At 33.1% G+C, this 16,478-nt stretch overlaps 2 protein-coding genes across 3 annotated transcripts; one reads left to right on the forward strand and one right to left on the reverse strand.

The window, feature by feature from the left end:
• The first annotated feature begins 83 nt into the window (after positions 1–83).
• On the forward strand, positions 84–6,562 carry LOC135842589 (SET domain-containing protein SmydA-8-like). Its single transcript, XM_065360119.1, has 8 exons — positions 84–348; positions 4,142–4,425; positions 4,552–4,674; positions 4,778–5,035; positions 5,287–5,443; positions 5,583–5,729; positions 5,814–5,982; positions 6,075–6,562. The coding sequence occupies exons 1-8, from the start codon at positions 196–198 to the stop codon at positions 6,383–6,385; spliced, it is 1,602 nt and encodes a 533-aa protein (XP_065216191.1). The 5' UTR covers positions 84–195; the 3' UTR covers positions 6,386–6,562.
• Positions 6,563–7,099: 537 nt separating this feature from the next.
• On the reverse strand, positions 7,100–15,034 carry nord. Of its 2 annotated transcripts, none has more exons than XM_065360117.1 (9): positions 14,736–15,034; positions 10,028–10,270; positions 9,803–9,921; positions 9,398–9,644; positions 9,204–9,312; positions 8,798–9,031; positions 8,443–8,667; positions 8,072–8,364; positions 7,100–7,789 (listed from the first exon to the last, which is right to left on the reverse strand). In XM_065360117.1, exons 1-9 carry the CDS (start codon positions 14,756–14,758, stop codon positions 7,627–7,629), a joined length of 1,656 nt encoding a protein of 551 aa, XP_065216189.1. In that variant the 5' UTR covers positions 14,759–15,034; the 3' UTR covers positions 7,100–7,626. The 2 variants fall into 2 exon arrangements, with proteins under 2 accessions (XP_065216189.1, XP_065216190.1); XM_065360118.1 differs by lacking the exon at positions 14,736–15,034 and adding an exon at positions 14,238–14,361.
• Between the last annotated feature and the right edge of the window lie 1,444 nt (positions 15,035–16,478).

Below are 16,478 nucleotides of genomic sequence, written 5' to 3' on the forward strand. Positions count from 1 at the left end.
TTTCTAAAATAGATTTTAATACAAGTTGAAATAACGCACGTGCGTGTTCCATAACACGTTTCATATTTCTATAAATAGTTCAGTACAGCTTGCTATTGGTGCCCGGTGAAATATACTTATGTTTTCGGAAATTTATTTCAATTGAGAAGTTTCGTTGATTGTGATCTCAAGTTTAAATTCGATTTGTGATTCGAAATGCTGGAAATACTTCAAAATAACGATAAATGTTGGATTTGTGATAATACATCTTCAAAAAAATGTAGCGCATGCAAGCAAATAAATTATTGCAGCATAGAACATCAAAAAAGTGATTGGAAGAGGCATAAGAAGAATTGTAAACCTTGTATGGTATGTACCTAAATTATTGCTTTTTTACTTCACGTATTTTAAAAGGGTACCCCCCGATAAGATAGGCAAAATGCCCTTAACCTCAGATTTCGATGAAACTCACAGGGTATGTTTAGTACCCCCAAAAAATAATTTTGGGCCCATAGCCCGCTCCCCACCCCACCCCCCTCAGCCAGGGGGGCCAAAAAACGCGTTTTACAGGGGAAAAATTCTGTATCAGCGCGTAATTATTAATTAAGATAAATTGATTCTGTAAACGAATATAGTTAGAGGATACATGGGCGTACCTCCCTGAATTTTTTCAGAATTTTTCAGCACACGGGGAGAGAAGGGAGGACAAAAGAAAACTTTAAATCGACATTACTCCGGAACGAAAAAACATACCAAAACGATTTTTTCGTCAAATATGTATCTTTAGGTCTACTTTCTATAGAAGTCATTACCCGGCCATTTGGAGTGGTGGGTCAAGCTCAAAAGCTCAAAAAACTCTCAAAAAACCACGTTTTTTGCGTTTTTCTCCAAAAATATGGACAAATGGCGGAAATCTAAGAGAACCAAGTTGTTCAGCGTGAAATTTTACCTCAGAATTGTGTAATTGAAAATTCATTTACACCGCATGATCGTAAAACTACATGCGCAGAAGTATTTGTGCTTACATCAAGATAGCTGAAAGGGTATTCCTGGGTAAAATAGGTGAAATGTCCCTGTCCTCGGATTTCCGAAATTTTGATGAAACATAGTTGGGTACCATTAAAAAAAATGTCGGAGGCAAAAAATCCCCCCCCCCCCAACCTCCCCTTGCTCATAATAGCGAAAAAAGGGCCTTTTTCGGGGAGAAAAAATCCATGCTTCAACGAGTTTTGACAAAAAAATCTGTATTCACTCAAAATATATGGAGGAGACAGTATAATAAAAGTACCTACATAGGTATTTGAGATTCTGCGCCAATCCATGCTATTGCCATCAAAATCCAAGGCCACTTTTGGGGTTCTACTGAGAAAATTGAAAAGCAAATCTTTTTTTTTTGGAGAGGGGGTATTAGTAGTTGGTGTTTTGAAAATATTTTCTTCGCAAAAGTTTTGCTATAATGACGAAAAAATATTGAAAGATAATATATTTCTGAAACGGAGGAAATATTTTGGAACGCAGTGATGACAATATTTTAGGTTTCAAAAAATTGATAAAGATTGGCAAAAATTCCTAAATTTTTGTTGATTTTTCAAAATTGACAAAAACAATTTAAAATAATAGAATAGAATGGACGGAGAATCTAAAATATATTCATTTAGGACTGGGTCGATCGTCATTTTTCTCAAAACAAATTGGGTACAGGGGCTACAGTGAAAAAACCGTGTTTTTTCGAAAATACACCCACTTTAAGGGCACATGTTTTCCCTTTAGGGGCACTTCTGGAGCCAGAATTTTTCTGTACAACTTTCAACTCAAAATGACAGTTTTTGCTAAAATTGGTAAAAATCCAGTTTTTTTTTTCTTTTTTTGGTGATTTACCCAATCTACTACATAGTACGTAGGTAGGTAATACCTATGTTTTCAATGTACTTGGTAACTCACATAAAAATTTAATCATCGACACCAAAAAGAAACCTTTCTGATAGTTTTGAGTTAGATACCATGTACTTGAAAAGTAGGCTACTTGTAATTCAAGAAAACCTTGATTAAGAAGTTGCATGGCGTAAATAGCGCTATAATGAAGCATTTTTCACAAAAACTCTAATTTTTGGGCAACCCCTCTCCCCAATGTGGTCGTTAGGAGGGTCCAACTGCAAATCAAACTTCATATTCATGTTCAGCGAGTTCGGTTCATATGATAATGATACCCATATTGTCAGTCTACTTTCGCCCTAAAATTTGGAGAGGGGGTGCCTATGGCCAAAAAATTGGAGTTTAAGGGTATACTCTGCGGAGAGCATTATAATTTGACAACCGGTCGAAATATGAAACCGATTTGTTCGTTATTTTCATCATTCGTTCGTAAGACTGCATGTAATTGATTGAACGAATTTAGTCGTGCTTATGTCCCGCGACCCGCTCCCATCTAAACTTCAGACGGGGATTTCTCCGTGAATTTTCAAAATTCTTCCAATTTTTTTTCACCAATACTGATTCATCTATGAAATCGAGGGTATGTAGCCATATTTTCTAATTTTGCTTTTACAACAGGGATGTGAGCATCTAAAGTACCTCCATCCAATTCCCTATTATAGCCATCAAATGTCCTGAATCAAAAATATCTCGACATATCCTCGCTTTTGAAAGCAAACCCTAGAAAAATCCGTTCTATAGTTTTGGCACAATCCCCGCCCAAAGTTGACCATTTTTCATCAAAAAATTAGAATAGCCTTGAAGAAGTTACTTAGTTGGTTTTCTTATTGTTTTTGGAGGCCAGCATCCAAAATTATGGATCGCTTTTTTTGGTGGTGCTGTGACAAAAAAACCACAATTTTGAGTGTTTTTTGAGTTTTTGAAGATGGCCCACCTGGAGGGAAAATTTGAAAAAAAATACCAATTATAGTGCTCATGCAGATACATTTTTGAAAAAAAAATTTCATGTACTTAAATTAGGTTCGGAGATACGGCGGTTTCAAATTTTCTTTTGTCAATATATCTCCCCTGGGGGGCCCACAATTTTTGAAGAAAATTCAAGTTGCTAGAATCATATCTCCTTCAAGTATTTTGAGTGAATACAGATTTTTTTATCAAAACTCGTTGAAGCATGGATTTTTTCTCCCCGAAAAAGGCCCTTTTTTCGCTATTATGAGCAAGGGGAGGTTGGGGGGGGGGGATTTTTTGCCTCCGACATTTTTTTTAATGGTACCCAACTATGTTTCATCAAAATTTCGGAAATCCGAGGACAGGGACATTTCACCTATTTTACCCAGGAATACCCTTTCAGCTATCTTGATGTAAGCACAAATACTTCTGCGCATGTAGTTTTACGATCATGCGGTGTAAATGAATTTTCAATTACACAATTCTGAGGTAAAATTTCACGCTGAACAACTTGGTTCTCTTAGATTTCCGCCATTTGTCCATATTTTTGGAGAAAAACGCAAAAAACGTGGTTTTTTGAGAGTTTTTTGAGCTTTTGAGCTTGACCCACCACTCCAAATGGCCGGGTAATGACTTCTATAGAAAGTAGACCTAAAGATACATATTTGACGAAAAAATCGTTTTGGTATGTTTTTTCGTTCCGGAGTAATGTCGATTTAAAGTTTTCTTTTGTCCTCCCTTCTCTCCCCGTGTGCTGAAAAATTCTGAAAAAATTCAGGGAGGTACGCCCATGTATCCTCTAACTATATTCGTTTACAGAATCAATTTATCTTAATTACGCGCTGATACAGAATTTTTCCCCTGTAAAACGCGTTTTTTGGCCCCCCTGGCTGAGGGGGGTGGGGTGGGGAGCGGGCTATGGGCCCAAAATTATTTTTTGGGGGTACTAAACATACCCTGTGAGTTTCATCGAAATCTGAGGTTAAGGGCATTTTGCCTATCTTATCGGGGGGTACCCTTTGAATACCTACCTATCAAATCAATATTACTGTGCTTATGCAATATTACTTAAAGTCGTTGAAATTATTATCGCTTCGCACGTCTGATAAGTCATAGTGTCCGATTTCTGATACTTGGATTTCACCCAATTTTAACACCTTCCCTTTTTTGTCTCATTTTTTTTTTTTGAAAATATCGAGTATTTTATCAATTTAAATAAAAATTGGGTGGGCACTACTTCATTCGGGATTTCCATTGAATTTTTCTTTTAATGTTGTTTAAGGTGAAAAATGACCGGAAAAAAGGACGTTGTCTGGTCACCACACGTGATATTGCTCCTAATGAAATCATATTCGATGAGGAACCTCTAGTGCTTGGGCCTCGAAATGTATCCCCTGATCCGGTTTGCTTGGGGTGTCATATGCCGGTGTCCCCCATATCATCCCCTAAATGTGAAAAATGTGGTTGGCCAATCTGTGGTACGAAATGTGCTGGACTGGAAACAACACATCGTGCAGAATGTGATATATTGTCAGCTGGTAGAAATAACGTTGAAAATAATTACATGTGAGTAGGTACCTATTTAATTTCAAATCCCCATTTTAAAAGTCAGTGTAGGTATATTTAATTAGAAATTCACTATGATTACAATCACCTACTCATAAATGATTTATGTTTTTCGTAATTTTATAGGTATGAATTGATATTGCCTTTAAGATGCATTTTGCTGAAGAAAAACGATCCTGAAAAGTGGAATATATTGATAAACATGGAATCGCATTTAAATAAGAGGACTCCTGGAACTGAAGCATTCAAGTAGGTATTGTTATAAATCCTCTTAATATTACAATTGTAACTCTCACTTAAAATCGATATAAGTATCTACCTATATCTACCTATATGCTTAATTTTATTCCAGAGAAATTGAAATAATTCACAAATACTTGGAAGATAACTTTATGGCGAACACTACTGAAAATGAAAAAATATCACAAGATGATTTCCATAAAGTTTGTGGTGTAATTGAAGTGAATTCTTTGGATGTTCCTTTTGACGTTGCTGAACTTTCTGCTTTATACCCAACATTTTCTTTGCTGGAACATGATTGCTCGCCAAATATCAAGATATCGTTTAACAAACAAAATGTAATCGTTCGTTCGGCCACATCAATTAAAAGGTAAGAAACCTACCTATATCTATTCATGATCCTCGAGAATATCTCGGTCGTGTCATCCACAGGACTTTTGAGATAAAAAAGTTTTTTTTTTTTTTAATCAAAAATGTCTGGTAAAACTTGAAACTAAAGTACCTAATAAGCCAATATATTTATTTACATGGGACGATGCTCGATATTATGGAGAGGATCTCTGACTGGAAAAATATGCTGTCAGTAATAATAACATAGGTATCAAAAAACTTCATTTTCAGTGACCAAAACCTTAGCACAATGTACACAAACACAATTTGGGGTACTCAAATGAGGCAAAGACATTTGTTCAATACGAAATATTTCATCTGTGAATGTCAACGGTGTAAAGACCCTACAGAGTTGGGAACAAATTTCAGCAGTTTGAAATGTTTGCAGGTAAATATCACAATTTATCTGGAAACAATAACTACCTAATATTTCTAACCTAATGAGTAATGATTTTATTAGTCGTTCGATTCGATTGGCCATCTCATCTTACCTACAGTACTTATTATGCTATTTTTAATTGTTTTAGGATAATTGCAATAGTTACTTGCTACCAGAAGACCCACTGAATCTTGAGACCACATGGAAATGTAACAAATGCAATTCTGCGTTATCAACATTTGACGTAGAAGATATACTTTCAAGAATCGGATACGAAGTAGAAAAAATATTAGAAGTATGTAATTAATGACTTGATAAAGTTTTTAGTTACCGGCTATATTTTTATTTCAAACACATTTTCTGCTTATTTTTTTTACAGGAGATAAATCCAAATGTTCAAAGTGTCGAAATGGTTTTAGAAAAAATATTATCCGTGTTGCATCCCCATCATTATTATTGTTTCTCAATAAAGCATTCCTTGATTCAACTATATGGCAATCAAGTGCAATACGCGGCTCTAGATCATAAGATCTTGACTAGAAAAATTGGTAGGTGTTATCTGCACAAAGATACACTACCTACCTACCTAATTTAGTTATTTACCAGATCCATTCCATAATACCTATATGTTCTGTTTCAGAATACTGCAAAGAATTACTATCGACTCTTTCGAAATTAGATAGTACCGGATCAAGAGCACCTTTATACGTTGCCATCTTAAATAACGAATTATCATCCGCAATTTTGGAAACAATGAAACGAAGGTTATCGGAGACGTTGGATTTATCAGCGATTCAAGATGATGCCAAAGAAGCTAAAAAGTTAATTACCAAGGCTATATTACTTTTGAACGAAGAACCTAATTCGAGAATTAATTTACAATTGATTCAATCTTGTAAAAATGTATTTAAAGAGATAGAAGAAACATTAAAAGGGGAACACATTTCGTAGTAGGGTAAAACGTACTGTACCTATCGAGTAAAGTTATCCTACTCAATATTTTTAAATGAACTTGGGAAATAAGTATAAAAGATCACATCACATTATTAAGATGTTAACAGATACTTACAAATAATAAATGTGTATTTCTTTAAAAGTGAATACCAATAAAATAATTACGTATTTTAATTACTAAAAATATTATTAGGCTAGCTATATGTGTATAATGTAATATGTAGAATTGTAGAATCATCAAATTTTGTTCTAAATTTTGCTTTTCTCGCTACTTGCCAGTGAATACGAAAAGAGATGAACTAAAGAGATATTTTGGATTGATAAAATAATGAAAATACTTCATTTAAAAAATAAAAACTTAAAAAAACACAATAAAGGTAATTTTTTAGTCAATGATTATATTTTAAAACATATAGGTATACCTAATTACCTATACAATATTTTATCTAATAATTAAGCTTAAAGAAGTAGCACTTGAAAATTACGGGACTAGAATCATTCGAAGTAAAGTCAAAGGTAAGTTTGTGTAGATTTCAATTGCAGACTTCTCGCTTATTTATGAGTATTTTTTTTGGCACTTCAAAATTTAAATACTTTCAAGTACCTACCATAATAGCAATTATGATTCAAGGTACATAGCTACATACTGTACAACTTGTATCAAGGTGGAGCTGTAAGGTCTTACGATCAGTAGCTGCAGACAACCCAGGATTTTTCAAACATTTTTTTTTTTTTTTTTTTTTTTTTAATACTTATCAAATGCGACAGGAAGAAAATTGAAATTAAAACCACAAAAAGAGACATTTCAGAATTTTTTTTAGAAATTAATTTTTACGTGGAATCAATAAATGTTGCAATGTTTCTGATGAGAAAATCTCACACTCATATAGGAAGGTACCTACTTCAAACACATTGCTGAAATGTGGTATAAAGAAAACTAGATGGTATTAATATTATAAATTAAAATAATACTACAAATACCTACTGTACCTGGGTAAGAAAATACATTATTTACGAAAAAAATGTATATGATTACTTACGTACCTACTCAGGTAATTCTTGAGAATATTAAAAAATAGGTAGGTATTCTTAAATAATTTCAAATGCAAAAGGAACACATGATTTTAAAAATTATTCGTAAAGTCTTATTTTCTAACTGAATAAGGTAAAACGGTTCAATTTTTAAAAAATCTTGGTGTACGTATTACCTAATTCAATTATTCACGACGTTAGAAATATCAAGTGGTACTAGATAGGTTTATGCCAGGATAGAAGTCATTTCCTCGAATATGTAGGGTATTATACCATAATCGACGTTTAGAATTTTGCTTACGAGCACGTACATATACCGCATAATCAGTCACTGGATCCAGATCGTAAATTGGTAACGTGATTATTGAGCTAAAAAAAAAAAAAAAAAAAAATTAAAAAATGTAATCAAGTAAAATAAAAAGCGAACAAATATTTTTTTCTCGAACTTTTATGACCAGTGACCACCTCCCGTCTGATGCAAATTTTTTTTAAATTCCAAAAAATTATCTCTGTTACTCCTTTAGCAACTTATTGTTCAAGCAAATACTCGTATGTTAATAAATTTGCATACTCGGTGCCTTAATTACTCAAAATGAGTAAACTAACGGAATAACTATTAAGATTACGTTGATTTGATTTACATTGACTTACCTTTTTCTGTTTGCAGATTTCGTACAATTTCGAAAAACCAATCCTCCGACATTACTAAATTTTCTCTTCATTCTGGTACATTGGTTGGTTTCCCAAACATCGCTGTTCGCTTCGTGCTTTTTATTGTACACTCGCATACAATAATGAACCGGAGTTTCATCCGATGATGCATTCCAGGCCACTATGTACGAGATTTTATTTTCAACATTATAATTTGGATTAGGAAAATAGCTTAAATCGAAATTGGTCACGTCTGGAAATGGAAACGATTTTGAATGGATCGTTGCAAAAACCTTCAACAACAAAAAAAATCGAGGTTAACTAAAAAACAGCAAACAAAAACTGGAACATTTATTTGAGTCCACATTTACCTCTACTTTTTTCTCAGATTCGCCTTTCGTAGTATCGGTAACTTTTAGCACGTATCTATTACCAGCATGAGGTTGAGGAATTCTAAATACTTTGTATCCGCTAACGACTTGTTTTCTTAAAACTACATCTTTTTTGTGGTTTATTTCGATTTGAACGTCTCCGTCGCAGGAAATAACATACCATAGGATTTCTTTTACCGATTCAGGAAATTTACTTTTTCGCACCTAACATTAAGTATTATTGCGTTAGAACAGACACCCTGTGATTTAAACCTAAATTACAATGTAAAATAAAAGTACACAAAGGTACGGTAGGTACCCAAGGTAGCCTAATATTATAGGTAATAGGTCTTACCTTGTACCTAAACGTTAATCTATCGTCATCTGGCGTTAAATCTTTTTTAACAGGTGTACCATCTTTCAATGTAATTTGAGTATTTTGGAAATTCACACGTCCTTGAAGGTAAGGAAGAAGGATCTCGTCTCCACTTTTTATGTCTTTTATAAACACGCTGACGTATAATAATTCGCCGGGTATTGCAATACCATCTTCGTATATTTCAAAAGTACTTTTTCTCGTTGTAACGACCTGTAAATTGCACAGAAATTTTAAGGTTGAAATTTTTGGAAAATAAAAGTCATCAAGGTAGCTGAATGACCAAGAGTATTCTTCACGTAACCATAAGTAGTATAACTAATATTTCAATGGTTATTTAATAAAATCGAGTTGGTCTAGATTAGGTCTAGATACCTCTACCTACCCCAGTAGTATCTCTCTCGTAGTTTTCTCGTTCGCAACTAGATCTAACGTATTTTTTATGACTCCACATAACGACATATATGACCGGTTGATTTTCATATTTCCACGACCTATAAAGAAAAACAAACACTGCAACATTAGAAACAATAAACCGAAGAGAAATTTTCATCTTAACTACAATATATGCCTACCTACCATTCGGGCCACTGGAGCGTTACGCTGGATTTTTTCAAATCTTTCTTGAACCTTATCGCTCGTCTGTACTTTTCTCCATTTACTTGACGAAGCAAGTCAACAGTGATGGGGTCCATTGTTGCGAACATGAAATAAAACTGACGACTTTCTGACGAAATATTCAGGTAATATTCACCTAGAAGAGCTTTGCCAGTGTAAATGTAAATTTCCGGTCCTCTATGTTCTGCTAAAACTTCCAACTGCGTAGCTGAAAAAAAAATGAACAAAAAATAAAATGTATTTTTTTATTAATAAAAATTTTAATAAAAAAAGAAAAAACATTAATTAATATTTTTATTAATTATTCAATAATTTATTTTCATTAATTTAAATTTAAATTAATTAATTAAAACCGATGAAGCTTACCCTCGCTGGTTTTATTTTCTGGTTTATGCTCCAAAATCCATTGTGTTTCAACTGCTTTACAAGAACCGATTATGAAACCAATTGATCGACTCTCATTCTCGGAGTAATTATACATGTATCTAACATGAAATTTAAGTATTTGAAATAAGTCAATATAGATTTTACTCGTTTATTAGGTTATACGTAAGTCTAATATAGAGATCATATTCTTTGACGTATATCTACCTTCCAATATCATTTTTTGGATCTCTGATGTATATCCTGAATTCTTGATCGAGGTCCAGGTGATCATATTGATTGAAATTTGTGTTATTTAATTGGTTCGGGATTGGCTGTTCCCAGAATACAACGTGGTCTTCTTCCGGATCCGATGTTACGGTTTGGGCTTCTTCCGACAATACCATCAATATGTTCCAAAAAACCAAGAAACATTCTCCGAAGAAAACCGGTACCATTAGCTTTCTCATTCTGGAAAATATAGATAAAATTTCAGTCACTAAGTTGAGAAAAATAATTAAAAACAACTTATAATAATTTTGCAGAAAAATAAATGCATTAGAAGATCAGAAGTGAAAATGTAATTTCATTAAAAATAATGTGTCGACTTTTGTTTTTTTTTTACATAGGTAATTAAAAAAAAATCAAAAGATGATAATTACTCGTATTGATCGGTAAGTACTCTATTTTTTAAATAGTATTTTTATACCTTACTACTATTTCTTCGCTAAAGTAACAAAATAATTACCAAATTTTTTTTTCTGAAAAGTGCACTTGGGAGAATTTAGCATTGCAAATTGAAATTCAGCGCTGATAAAGATTTTGTGTATTTATTTCTCAAAATTGTGAACTTTTGAGTTTTCTAATTTATCATTATCAATTCCATTTTAATTTCCTATAAAACAGGCTAGCTTTTCTTATTTTACTCTGCACTTGTCTCGGAACATTCAAATTTCAAAAGAGTATTGGAGTAATAAGTATTGCCTATCTGTAAAAATGAAGGGACGAATGGATATGACTTTAAAATTACCTACCTATGTGAATTTTGCTTTTTACTTTTTACCCGTCATTGTTATTATTTTTTAAAAAGACTATATTAGTAAGAAAAAATATCTCTGAGGAGAGAAAAGTAGATACATGTTTTAGGATTCTAGCAGAACCAACTTCATGAGCTAAACGCATTTTGTCAGAAAATGGTTGAAAATAGAAAATTGAAGAGACCTCGTAAGATTCGATTTCAGTCAACTTCTGGAAATCCGCTCGTATTAAATACTTACATAATTATTGTAGCCCAGTTAGCAGAAAAAAATAGGTGAACCCAACATTATTGCGATTAAAGGTTTTTTTGGTGAATATTGCCTAGGGTGGTATGCGGAACTACATACTAAAAGTCCCCCCCCCCGCCCCAGAGAGGATCAAAGCCTTCCAAAATCAGTTTTTTGTCAAAAACTCCTGAAATATTGAATTTTGAATAAAATAAGCTCAGTGATAATTTCATCTCCTCTCCAATATCTATCAAATGAGCTATCGACCAACTCCCTAGCCTCAAGGTGGTGGCGCTACGACCCCTCAAAGTGAACTGATTTTGATAATTTTACATTTTTCATGACTTGGGACTTGGAACCTGTTCTAATTGATAAAATGAAGTCAAACTTGGCAAATGGGATTCTTTTAAGAGCTGGAGTTGACCTTTGGAGTGGGAAGGATCAAAGTTGAAAATTACAGAAAGGTCATTTTTTTGGAGGGGCATAACATGACCCCAAATGGATGAAAAGGGTCCAAAATCATACCATTGGACAGTACTCTTATTGTGATCAACATATCCAAATTTCAGATTCCTAGGTCATCTCCACCCCATTTAAGGCGGAATTAAGCTGGAAATCCCCTTATTTTGCCCTTATTTTCGGTTTTTTCCATCTTGAAAGAAGTGGGGATGATCTAGGAAGCTGAAATTTGGATATGTTGATCACAATGATGGTACTGTCCAATGGTATGATTTTGGACCCTTTTCATCCATTTGGGGTCATGTTATGTCCCTCCAAAAAAATGACCTTTCTGTAATTTTCAACTTTGACCCTCCCCACTCCAGAGGTCAACTCCAGCTCCTAAAAGAATCCCATTTCCCAAGTTTGACTTCATTTTATCAATTAGAACAGGTGCCAAGTCCCAAGTCATAAAAATGTAAAATTAGGTATCAAAATCACGTCACTTTGAGGGGTCGTAGCGCCACCCCCTTGAGGCTAGGGAGTTGGTCGATAGCTCATTTGATAGGTATTGAAGAAGAGATAAAATGATCACTGAGCTCATTTTACTCAAAATTCAACATTTCAGGAGTTTTTGACAAAAAACTGATTTTGGGGGGCTTAGTTCCACTGTGGGGGGGGTAACTCGTGGGGCAGGGGCAAGGACTTTTAGTATGTGTTCAGCATACCACCCTCGACAATATTCACCAAAAAAACCTTTGATCGCAATAATGTTTGGGTCAAATTGCATTTTGACTGGGCTAATTGTACAAAATGCAACTTTCAATTCTAAAATTGGGTTAAAAATTATCACCCACCTTGAATTTATTCAGGTTTTTTCGAGTTTTTCATTTACGATGCTGTTTACATTGTTTTTTGTTTTTTTGTTTTTCGATGAATTCATCTCCAAAAAAATATTATTTATTGGTACTGTCCCTTCAGATTTTTATGTTGAACTACAAAACGGTACTTAGTCTAATATTAAGTATATTCTCATAATTGAAATTTTTCATGTAAATTGAATTTTTCCCCTTTGACTTGTAGCATAGGCAACATATTATTCACTTCCTTTCGCGAACGAATAACGAAAAAAAAAAAAAAAAAATGCGGTGGTCAAGTTCAAGTAAACTACCGATCAAAACAGTCTTTCACTGTCAAAACACCTCCCCTCACTCTCCCATCATGTCACTCCTAGACATTTTAGATTGTCGCACTTGAATGGTTCTCGCCACAGTAAACATTTTCAATTACTTCTTCGTATCCTGTTTAGTGTTTTTCTTACACAAAATTGAGCTAAAGATGCCAAAAATCTTTCATATTGTCTCAACTATCTACTTACTAATTATTCAACTTATAAAATTCATCACAATTAAAATTATTCCGCAAACATATAAATTCTATATTAATTAGAAACCTCATCCGGATCAAGGCAGATGCACATTCGTCGCATTGTGCATCTTTGGAAATGATTCAACGATATGATACATGCTTTATGATTACGAAGTGTTGAAAAGATTGTAGAGAACGAAAAGTTATGCACCTTTGATCGTCTCAGCTCCGTTATTACCACGACGATCTGAACAAAACGTATTATTTTTTTTCTCTCCTTCCGTTGTTAAAATATCCATTTTTTTTCGTCTGCTTCGTCTCTTTAGTGTTCACATTTTTATAGACGTTTTTAAAAACCAGGTAAACCAGATTTAATTCTAAAAATCGTAGCTTTCGGTTTCAATGACCTAGTACACACTACACACGCACACTAACCAGTGATTTATTACACTCCAAATAAATCATCTCGTCTGCGAGTTGTATCGGGGAACTGGGAAGAGAAGAATAAAGCAACGTTTAAAAATAAAAATCCAACTGTCAGAGCCGATGTTATTCTAAAATCTGACCAGTTCAAGATTATTATCAATAGGTACCTATATACTATAAGGTAGCTAGGTATAAGTAAACAATACACGTTATATTATGGCGTTATGTGTGTACTAGAATATTGAAAAATAAAACTCATAATACTTATTTGAAATTGCGTAAATAACCTAGGTCTAGGTAGTTTATTTCGAATGTTTTTTTTTCTCTCATTTTTTTTATTTGGTCTGCATTCTGCAGCGTATTATTGGATGTTGATTGTTTGCGACGTGTGTTAATAGTTAGATTATACTATTTTATAGACAGAGAGAGAGACTGAAATGCTCAGCAGCATTCTCACCCTATTACACACTTTGGTGTATCTGAAATACGTAACATGGCATTCGTAGCTCTCTGTACAATTTTTGCATTCAAGACTATAATTAGAATGATGGCTTTAACGGTTTATTCAACCAGCTAAGTATTTCCAATGATTATGTAATTAAATGGCGAAATTATTGTAATTATTAAGTTAGCCTGTCGTATCACCTATTTTCTAATTATAGTTTACCATTTTACCTACAAGTAGGTATCTTTTTGGCGTACCTAATCAGCACCATCTACGATGACTTAGCAAACGTGTAATTATTCGGTAATTTTCGACGAATGTAAACACATCACTATATGGAGAGTTTACAAGTAGATAGGTATTGCGAATTTGGAATTAATCCGCATAAGACACGTGTAGGTAGTATGGAAGTTTTGATTTTTCATAAAATATTACAAATTTTAAATTTGACCCATATTCTGTTATTATTAATGAAATAAAATGATCGATCTCTTACCTCGTAAAATTCATAATCTCGGTTTTAGAAAAAAAATAGCCAAATTTTTATTTTATTGCATCATATTGTAGTTGCAAAATTCAAATTACCAATGCACAGGGTTGCAAACACAATTCTATCAGGGAACTGGAAATTAAATTTTATGCAACCTAATTTTATACCAGATATTACTTTTATTACTCGAGAAAAAAATTTAATTAGGCCATTAAAAATTTCAAATAACACTTGAAAATCATTGATAAGCTTTTTATCGATCGTTAATAAAAAAATCCCACATTTCACGTTGAAAAATGCAGGTATCTATACCTATCTTAATTTAGCAGATAAATTATTATTATAAAAATGCATTCTGAAAATAGGTACGTTGATTCATTCGTGGAAAAAAAATTTGGTACATCACGATAGTAATAATAATAACACTAAATATTAATCATTGCATTAAAAAATGAGAGTATAATCAATATCGACTAATTAGATAAGAACATTCGATCAACTCACCGGTCTGCGTAAAATTGCAACATTCGTTTACCATAATTTTCAACGATGCAGTAAAAATGAATCCACTTTCGATAAAAAAAATCACGTGAAAATCCCGAAGAAATTGAACCGATCGTCTCAGACGTTCGTACAAAATATTAAGAAGAAAAATTCTCAACAACGAATAACGTATTCTTCGCGACCACGAGAAGATTACTACTGGAATATCACATCAATGTAGAGCTGCTACCGATCAACTAACAGCGTTTTTTCATTCATTGTTTTCTATATCAATCATCAACGCTTGCTTTTGTTATATTCCTCACTTCGTCGTAGAGATTTGCGTAGCTATTTGGAAGGATTGGAAATACGCGAAGACCAAATACAACATAACGAATTAGTTAATCATTGGATCGTATACCTACTTACCTGTTTCGTATTCAACAATATTACCTATAGATCATCTACGGATACGAAAAGGGAGGCGCTGATTAAGGATCGTATAGGATTCGGATTTCAAAAGATGTTGACTTTTTCAGATGATGTTTTGATGATCTTTTTAAATTCAGTTTGAATTCTAAAGAGTAATAAAAAATATATACCAAGGTATGAATACTTGAGGACTAAAATTACGATTCAATGTATAGTTATCCTAACTTGATCTGATTATCGTCTCTTTAGTTTCAGGCAAATTAAACACATTAGTAGGTACCTACATTTAGAATGTTCATTCATTTCATAAGTACTTGTATTACCTTCTCCATCATCAATAAGTATAATATATTTTTATTCGTGAAAATATAATACAACTAGGCATAGTTGAGGTGCTCAATAAATATCCTATAGCATTTCCAACAAACTTCAATAACATTAAAAATTCAAGGGACAACATTAAATTTATAACCGTAGGGCTAATGCTATAGATGATGGAAGAGGAAGGAGTAGAATAAAGAAGCAAAAAAGATGGAAGAAAGTTGTACAACTTTAATCGTTACAAGTTCCTTCGCTAAACAGTTCCAAGTTCATTGTTAAATACCCTTTAGAAAAAAAAAAGAAAAGATGAACGGTCGATTGAATAAAAAAATATTCAGGGTAATCAAATAAAGACCGAAAATTTTAAATAAAAGGGAAAAAATTAGCGAAAGAACGACGTTATGAAATAGAACGCTATCAGCATAGAGCTTATCACAATGTAACGGAGGAAAGTTTTTCAGCGGTTTAAGTCAAATTGCTGCTGTACTTTCATCGAAATTTAGTATAAGTTTATTATCGATGTCTAACCGATCCATTCGGTAGGTACAATAGTTTTTTTTTCTTATCATCGTTCGTTCGCAATAAATTTAGGTACGAGTTTGAATTTTGCAAGAATAGATAGTTGATGGAAAATTTCCATGCTTGGAATTACAAATGAAGATATTTTTTCCATGTGCTGTAGGTATTTGAATCTATTGTAGGAATGTTTTATTTAGGAGCATGTTTTTGGAATTATTAACAGGACTTTTGAGAGAAAGCTAAAAGAAATATATGCCAGGAAATTGTAATTTTTTAATATTCAGACGCCCTAGCCCCAAAAGTTATCTGAAATTTTGTTGGAAAATTTTTATAAATTAAAAAAATTCTTTAGTTACAAAAATACGAAGCTTTTGAAATTTAATTCTTTTTGATCTGAAGTAATCAAGCATGGTAATTATTGGATTCTCTCCAAAAATTGATTGTCTGAACACATCATTTTCTCTTTTTTATCTCTCCCTAAATGTTCGGGTT

Source organism: Planococcus citri, chromosome 4 (genome assembly GCF_950023065.1).
Source record: "Planococcus citri chromosome 4, ihPlaCitr1.1, whole genome shotgun sequence".
NCBI lineage: Eukaryota > Metazoa > Arthropoda > Insecta > Hemiptera > Pseudococcidae > Planococcus > Planococcus citri.